An 8,340-nucleotide genomic window follows, 5' to 3' on the forward strand; every position below is an offset into this window, starting at 1 on the left:
TGAAGACAACCATGAATGTGATAAATTTGGGGTAAAAATTCGTGTATGAAATGATAATAATCCGATGTATAATAAGAACAATGTTAATAAAATGTAAAATCCTGTAGGAAGCAAATCGTTCCCTCCCCAGCCTGCACGGCTTCAGTTGCGAAACAGGACAAGGATCATCAGACTGAACAAAGACACTAGCCAGCCCCGATAAGAATCACTTCCTCGCCAATGCAACGCCCTGGCACACATGCAAACTGAAATCAACATAACACTGACCTGTATAATTGACATAAGGAAGAACCTTCCCGGAATGGATCAATGGGACTTGACAAGATCCGGGAAGGCCATCGAAAAGAAATTCGGACTATTCGGCCCACCCTGGACACCTGGACTGCCTAAGGGCAGAAAAATCCTATAAAAGGGTGGACTGAAAGCTGCACAGGCGTGGATTTGAGTGTCTTGTACCCTGGTGTGCGGACCCCTATCCACTTGGCGCAGCGCTGCTATTTTCCTATTTTGTGGTTTTCTCATTTTGCTGGTGTTTGATATTGTGTTATTAATAAATTGTCTTTTTATTAATCCGATATTTGCCATTGCATTTATAACAATGACCAACTGTGAAAAAAGCTGTAGCTAAAAATGTAGATATTCAGCACATGCTGAATGACAAAATAAACATAGTCTCGTTTTGAAATTTAAGGGAGGGCAAAAAGAACCCAACCACATTCAAATTCTCTGCAGGTCAAGAGAAAGTTTGGGTTTTGATTTTGTTTGAAATGTTGTTTTTCCAACACCCAGCTTCAACAAATGCACCTTTTCATATAGAAAATAACTCAGCACAGCCTCTGCTATGAAAATATTTTTCTCCTGGCAGAACTAGGTTTCATGCCTAACCTCAGATGGTCTGACTACTTTGAGAACAATCAGCCACTCTTATTTATGAAATAAACATGAAAAGACATCCATTCTCTTTAAAAAGCAGTTTTCTTCAGCCTTCATAACACAGACAACAGAATACAAAAATAGGGTTGTTTTGCACTACTTCCTTTATTTTTGAATGTCAATCTATATAATTAATATAAAGTTAATTCATTATATGAAGATCAAAACACCTTACAGTATAAAATTCCCTGAGATACAATATGCAATTTGAGGAATCACATAATTCTCTATTCCATTTACATCATAATCAAAAAGTAATTGCAATTCTTCTCCTTATAAAACCCCAAATATAATGATCTTCCCATCTCTCCCTTCACCCCAGTATTTTAAGGCATGGAATAAAAACTTTTTCAAAATGTATTCAAGGAAACTTTTCTACTTCAAATAGAGAATGGCTTTCCCCAATTTTTACAACTGGATTTATACATCATCTGCAATGCCTTGTGGAGTTCTAGTACCTAATGTACAAACCAGTTTGTTCAGGCAAACTTTATATTTATCATTGAACAAGAGCTCTACAAAGTGCCTTACAAAAGCTACTCCTTTGTCTGTAACTGCACACTATTAGCTCATGGTGTGGATGACCAAAAACCAGAGATTTATAGGAATTCTGTAATACTGACTTCAGCAGCTATAGGCTTGGGCTGAGGTTCCTCCCAAATGGAAAGCCACAAATTTGCAACATCCAATGTAAGAATGATGGAATTAGAAAAGGCTCCTCTTCTCCCAATGCAAGTGCTCTGCAATAATTATTACAAATCTGCAGTTTTCACTGTACAGTTCTTGAAAACCCTAAATGCACAATTTACAAAAACGGTGCAATTCTGCTCACTTTACATAAATGATGCTTAAATTGCTTTGTAGCTCTTTTCTGAATTTTATGAAAATATTTCCTCAAAAATTCCAACTCTTTTTTTTTTAGAGAGACTGAGAAAAGAAAAATAAAACATTTGTGATCTCTGGAAATTCCTATGCTCCTGTAGCCTGATATTCTGCATGTGGCATTGCTAATGATTACACAGAAGAACTGTATGCCTGGAAACTTTCACAAAATGCTAAAAAAAGTTAGGAAGACTGAAAAAAATGCACCAGTTTCAGCAGACTGATACAAAACAGTGCAATCTTAAATATTATTTCATCACTTTTAAGACTGGGGTTTTGGATACAGTTATGTGAACTCTGATAAAAACTGAACAGAAAAAAATATTATAAATTCAAAGGAAAAGAAGGAACCTATCATCCTGACACTTAGGTATTACTGTTAATACTCCACCTATATTGGAGTTTTAAAAATATCAAACCCAGTATTATGGGAGTAGCAACTGCTGACAAAGAAACATATGACCATGCCATGAAGAACAATGTTTTACTTTAAACAATCACCTTATACCTCTTGAAGTGAAAGTGCAGCATTAAGAATCATCTCTACTATATCCCACATTGCATAGATTGACTTCACTCCCTTCCCAATAAATATTCTACAGCAACTCCAGCGCTGGAAACAAAAAGGTTCATCAAGTACTTTCAGCCAACCCTCCCTGCACAAAAGCAGAAGGGAATAATTGCAGAAGCCTGCAAGATCTGAACTAGTACAACTGTGCAAATTATTAATGAACTTCATTATTATTAGGTTTTTTCCCAACAGCCTTGGCTACATGCTTACCTAATCATGAGGAACATCTAACTAGAAATAAATTACAGTAGACTGCCAGCTCATACATCTTAAAAGCACTCATCCAACATCCCATACTGCTTAAATCAAATCTAATCCTTTCCTAACCTAAATATGACTCATGAATGCCAGTGAAGTTGCCTGTTCTGATATTAATATTTTATTTGCAACTGGTTTTCCTCTTTTCCCACCTGTTCTGTGCCCATGATTTTCTGAATGAAGTCTCTGAGTAACTCCATGGATTAAAAAGCAGCAGAATGAACATCTTATTCATTTGGGCAGGTCTCTTGTAGCTTGTCATTTTTTTTTGCCATCAGACTTCATGGCTGCAAAAGACAGGGAGGCTGAGCTTGGCAAGAATATGTAATTGTAACTGAAGTTTCTTTCTGGCTTTGGCTGAGTAAGATTACATGTAACCAAAAAGTAACCACACATCCACTACTAGGATGGCTCCAGCAAAATGTGGGAGTCTAAAAAGGAATAACTACTGTAAATGTTCCTGGCAGGCACTGAGCAAAGGGAGTTCTACCTTAAAAAATCTATTTATTGATTTAAAAACTGAGCCAGAAAAAGACCTCAAAACCAACGGAAGAGAAAACAGCAGATCCTTCCCTTTTTATCTTCTTTCCACAAACAATTTGTATTTCACCGACAGTGTAGATCTTATTCTCTACAGTAATTTTCTTTTTGAGTGGAAGTGATTTAGGAGTTAGGGGATTTTTTGGTAATTATTATGTTTAAAACAACAAAACACCATTCTGACTAGTCTGTTGCCCAGCAGATTTTTTAAAAAATGCATGCCATAAACCAAAAGAGTTGCTACACAACAGCACTGTCTACTGATACTTGAAAAAAAAGTTAGCCTTTCTGTATATATACTCAATACAGTAATAAAACCCCTGCCATTCTGAGCCTTTCCCTGCATTTTCCTATATGGCAATTATTTTGCAGAGAAAAACATGCAGATACCTGTAAACGTTTTCTAATTCCTGAGTAAAGTGAGGGTGGAAGCGTTCCAGCTTTCTTCCCTACAGTCTGAGTTTTCCTGTATTTGAAGTTCTACTCTACTTTCATACAGGGTAAACATGCCTATGGTTTCAGCAGGTAGTAGGAGAAATCCTTTACATCATCTGAGCAGTTTGTCCACTCGAATTCAGTCCCCTCCATATGCTTTTTCCTAAACAGAACAATTATTTGGTTCAAAGCATTATTAGCGGGCTTCTGCAATTTCTAGCATTGCTAAAATGTGCTACTGTACCATAAGATTCTTACATTCAACACTCGTGGCTCAGAGTTTGTCTGCAAATAGCTTTCACATGCATAGAAACCAGTTTAAAACATTCATTTTGTCTTTAGTGTTACAGAAAACCAGCACTGATCACGTATCCTCTGTGAGCAGAGGAAAGTTTCACGCTCCAGGAAGTTGTCATAGCCGCCAAAATTGGTTTCAGCTGTACAGCTGAGGAATTTGGCATCAGATATTTGTGCAGAACTTTAAAAGTTCCGTAACTGCACAACTTTTGGAAATTTTTAACTTTGCTCTTTAGGAATCATCTGACATAACGCCTCTTTGTACCTTCATAATTTTCTGTTTAATAAAAGCCATCCCTTTGTAGGCTTTTCACAGCTTGTTTTCCTGTACCTGTAATACTTCCTCAAGTGACCCAGAGCCCTGTGGCTAATGATCCCTGTGAGACCCATCCCTCTCGACCCCTTGCTGCTCGGCTAAGGCTGTCCGGGCAAGGAACATCAGCTTTCGAACCAGCTGGCCAGATCTCCAACAGTCTTTATTTGATTCCCAGCCGCCCTGACAGCCTCGCAGACCTTGCAGAAATGCTCATCCCAGAACGAGGTGACGTGGACGTCGTACTTCTTCCTCCAGGCGAAGTACTGCCTGTAGCTGGTTTTGTTTTTATCGAGGAATTTCAGGTAGGTGGCCAGCAGCCGGGGGCTGGGGAAGTCGTCGACGTGGATGAAGGAATCGGGGGGGATGAAGCGCTCGTAGTTGGCCCTGCGCGGTCCGAGGACGACGGGCACGGCGCTGGCGGAGAAAGCGTTTTTCCAGAGCTTCTCGGTGATGTAGTCGGTGTGCTGGGAGTTCTCGAAGGCCAGGTAGAACTTGTAGGCCGACACGGTCTCCAGCAGGCCGCCCTCGGCCAGCGCCATCCCCCGCGCCCCGTACACGTCGATGGGCAGGTGCTCCCTCAGCTGGCGGTAGTAGCGCACCCGGGCGTGCTGCTCGTTCCAGTTGCTGATCACCCAGGCCACCAGCCGCGTCTTGCGGGGCAGGACGAAGGGCCGGGGCGCGGGGGGCGCGTACAGGTGCCCGTAGGGAACGAACACGTCGGAGTCGCGGCGGTAGGACATGGTCCAGTTGAAGAGCCCGGCCAGCCCCCTCAGCCCGGGAGAGTGCGACGGCGACTCGAAGTTCATCCAGACCCATCGCTGGCGCGGCGGGCGCGGCGGGTTCCCCGCGGGCAGCCCCCGGGCGCCGTGCAGCGCCAGGTCGCGGTGGTGGAAGAGCACCGCCTGCGCCTCGCCCAGCCGGCTGCGGTTGGCGCTGAAGAGGCAGCCGCTGATGTTGTAGCGCCGCTGGCAGTCGGGCAGGCGCTGCGCTTGGCCGAAGGGCTCCCACCACAGCAGCACGGTGACGGGCTCGCCCTCCGCCCGCGCCGGCTCGGGCAGCCCTGAGTAGAGGGTGAGCGCGGCGGCGGCGCCCAGCAGCCCGGCCGCCAGCGCCAAGCGCCGCCCGCGGAGCCGCCCGCAGTGCCGCAGGGCCTCGGCCATCCCCGCCGCCCGCCGCCGCCGCTCTGCCCCGCGCAGGGCACCGCCGGGGCCGGGAAGCGCATCCCGGGGCTGGGGCTGCTGCCGCCGCCGCCGCTCTGCCCCCACCCCCGGCGGGGCAGGCGGGGAGGTGCCGCCGCCGCCCCTCCCGGCCATGCCCGTCCTCCGCCCGCCGCCGCCCGGCCCGGGGGCCGCCCCCGCCGCTGGGTGCCGGCCCGGCTCGCCCGCCACGGCCGCCGCCGCTCCGCCCCCGGGGACAGCGGTGCTCGGGCTCCTGCCGGGGTTTCGCGAGCTCGCCGCCTCCCCCGTGCGGCAACAGCGCCGCGGCACCCGGGGCCGCTCGGCTGTCCATGCCCGACTCGGGGCCGCAGAGGGAATTTGTGTCCCCGCACTCAGGGGGGTCCCCGGTGGGAGCCCGGGCTCCAGCACGCACGGGAAGGGTTGTAGGCACGCCCGCGCCCTGGCACCTCTGCTGGGTTGACCCCGGCTCGGTGCCGGGTGTTTGTCACGGCCGCTTTGTCACTGCGCTTCCCCACTGCAAGGCAGAGGAGAGAAAATAGAACGAAAGGCTCTCTGGTCGGCATAAGGACAGGGAGAGATCACTCAGCAGTTACAGTCACGGCAAAATAAAACCGATTTGGGGAAATAATTTATTGCCAATCAAATCAGACTAGGGTAATGGGAAATTAAACCAAAATTGAAAAACATCTCCCCACCCCTCTCCCTGGGCTCAATGTCGCTCACAATTTCTCTGCCTCCTCCCCAACAGCGGCACAGGAGGATGGGGAATGGTGGCTGCAGTTAGTTCATCACATGCTGTCTCTGCTGCTCCTTCCTCCTCAGGGGAAGGACTCCTCACACCCTTCCCCTGCTCCAGTGTGAGTCCTCCCACAGAACTCTGAACTTCTCCAACGTGAGTCCTTCTCAGGACCCGCAGTTCTTCACAAACTGCTCCAGCATGGGTCCCTTCGCCAGGGTGCAGTCCTTGAGGAACAGGCTGCTCCAGTGTGGGTCCCCAGTGGGGTTGCAAGTCCTACCAGCAAGCCTGGCTCAGCGTGGGCTTCCTTTTTCCATGGGGCCAGAGATCCTGGCAGGAACCTGCTCGGCAGCAGAGCCTCCTATGGGCATCCACCTGCTCTGGTGTGAGGTCCTCCATGGGCTCCAGGGGAACATCCTGCCTCACCACGGGAACTTCTGCTCCAGCCCCTGCAGCACCTCCGCCCCTTTCTTCTGCACTGACCTTGGTGTCTGCTCTCACATATTTGCATTCCTCTCTTCCCTGGATGCAATTGCTTCTGTGCAATAACTTTTTTCCTTCTTAAATATATTATCCCAAAGGTACTATTGCTATCGCTGATGGGTCAGCCATGGCCAGCGGTGTGCCTGTCTTGGAGCTGGCTGGTATTGGCTCCACCAGACATGGGGGGAGGTTTCTAGCATCTTCTCAGAGAAGCCACCCCTGTCACCCCATGACTACCAGAACCTTGCCACACAAACACCATATAGGAACACATGCAGGAGCACGGGGCAGAGGGCCACAGGGGGAGGAAAGCCCTGCCATACACATCACAAAGGCTGACACAGTTCTACCCTACCCTATTGCCCATGAGAAAGCAGGACTGCTCTGCTGCTTCCCATGTGCATTCTCATTTATTTCTTCCAGTCCACACCTGAAACAGCCAGAGGTTTTAAACTCTCATAAAAGGGTTTTCCCAAACCAGCTGAGATATGATTTACATGCTGTATCCCATGGCCCCCCTTGGAAGATGCAGGGGATTTTTTTAAAAAAGATGTAATTTAGAGAGTGAGGGTGACAGCAATTTTGAATAAGTCACTTCTTTAGGAGAAAAGAAGAAAAAAAAAAAAAAAAGAAGTGACAGCTGCCACAATAGCTTTGAATTCCTATTAAATTCAATCAGTTTTAAGCATCTTTAGGAGGTGCAACAATTTGAAAACTAAAGGAAAATAAATCTTAAAAGAGGATTGGTTTTGCTCCTTAACAAATTTCTTAGAATCACATATGTTTACTTAAAAATCTCACAGTTATTTAAAAACTACAAAACCTCATGGTTACCAGAAAATTACATTTTCCAGCTCTGCTTCACATAAGAAGTACATCACATAGGCTCGAAATTTTTTTCCTAAGTAATTTGATTCAGTGAACTGAGCTTGTTGACTCACACAGTAAAACAGTGTTTGTACAGAACTGAACAAGTTTCCAGCTCTGACATTGCACATGCTCATACCCAACAGCTGTAGATCCAAGGTCTTCTGGTATACATCTACTGAAGGCAACAGAGTTACACCAGGCTTAAATTCTCACTGACTGTTCGGATTTCAGCACAGATATTACATACCACATACGTCAGGGCCCTGTGACTTGAGTCTATATTAGTAAGAAAAGTGATTCAGATCCTGTTTATTCAGAAAAATAAAGCACAGTTGTGTGTGAGGGTGGTGTTAGGCTATAAGCTATAAACCTATTGTACATAGTCATTCCCTACTGTGTACATAGTACTTCCATAGTCCATCCTGCAAGCACTCATAAAATATAAGAAGTGCCAACAGCTGTGCTTGGAGTTGGTATTGGAGCTGCCTGCTTTAACATACAGAGTTGGTTGGAAGGGATCTCCAGGGAACGCTAGTCCACCCTAGTGGATGAGATGAATCATTGCCGGCACTAGCACTTGTCTTGATAAATAACTGATTTTAGTCACAAAATGGGAATATGGGAAAGTTACTTTGCTACAATAGAAAACTGCAAAAAAATACAGAAATAACATACTAAGGAAGAATAGAATCCTGTAGAGCCGTAAGCTGTACATAGAGCCCACCCTATACAATGAACACTACATAAAATGAACACAATCCCTAGTCTGCATTAATCAATGATTCAAAGTGGTCCAAACCCACAACTGTTCTTTTGTTTATTCAGACATATTTCCAATTAT

At 46.1% G+C, this 8,340-nt stretch overlaps 1 protein-coding gene across 1 annotated transcript; it reads right to left on the minus strand.

Annotated features, from left to right (window-relative positions):
* Nucleotides 1-1,109: 1,109 nt before the first annotated feature.
* FUT4 (fucosyltransferase 4) lies at nucleotides 1,110-5,545 on the minus strand (the record flags this gene model as incomplete). Its single annotated transcript, XM_083855788.1, has 1 exon — nucleotides 1,110-5,545. The coding sequence occupies one exon, from the start codon at nucleotides 5,543-5,545 to the stop codon at nucleotides 4,355-4,357; it is 1,191 nt and encodes a 396-aa protein (XP_083711914.1). The 3' UTR covers nucleotides 1,110-4,354.
* Nucleotides 5,546-8,340: the final 2,795 nt, after the last annotated feature.

This window comes from Zosterops lateralis, assembly GCF_965231275.1.
Source record: "Zosterops lateralis genome assembly, chromosome: 2".
Lineage (NCBI taxonomy): Eukaryota > Metazoa > Chordata > Aves > Passeriformes > Zosteropidae > Zosterops > Zosterops lateralis.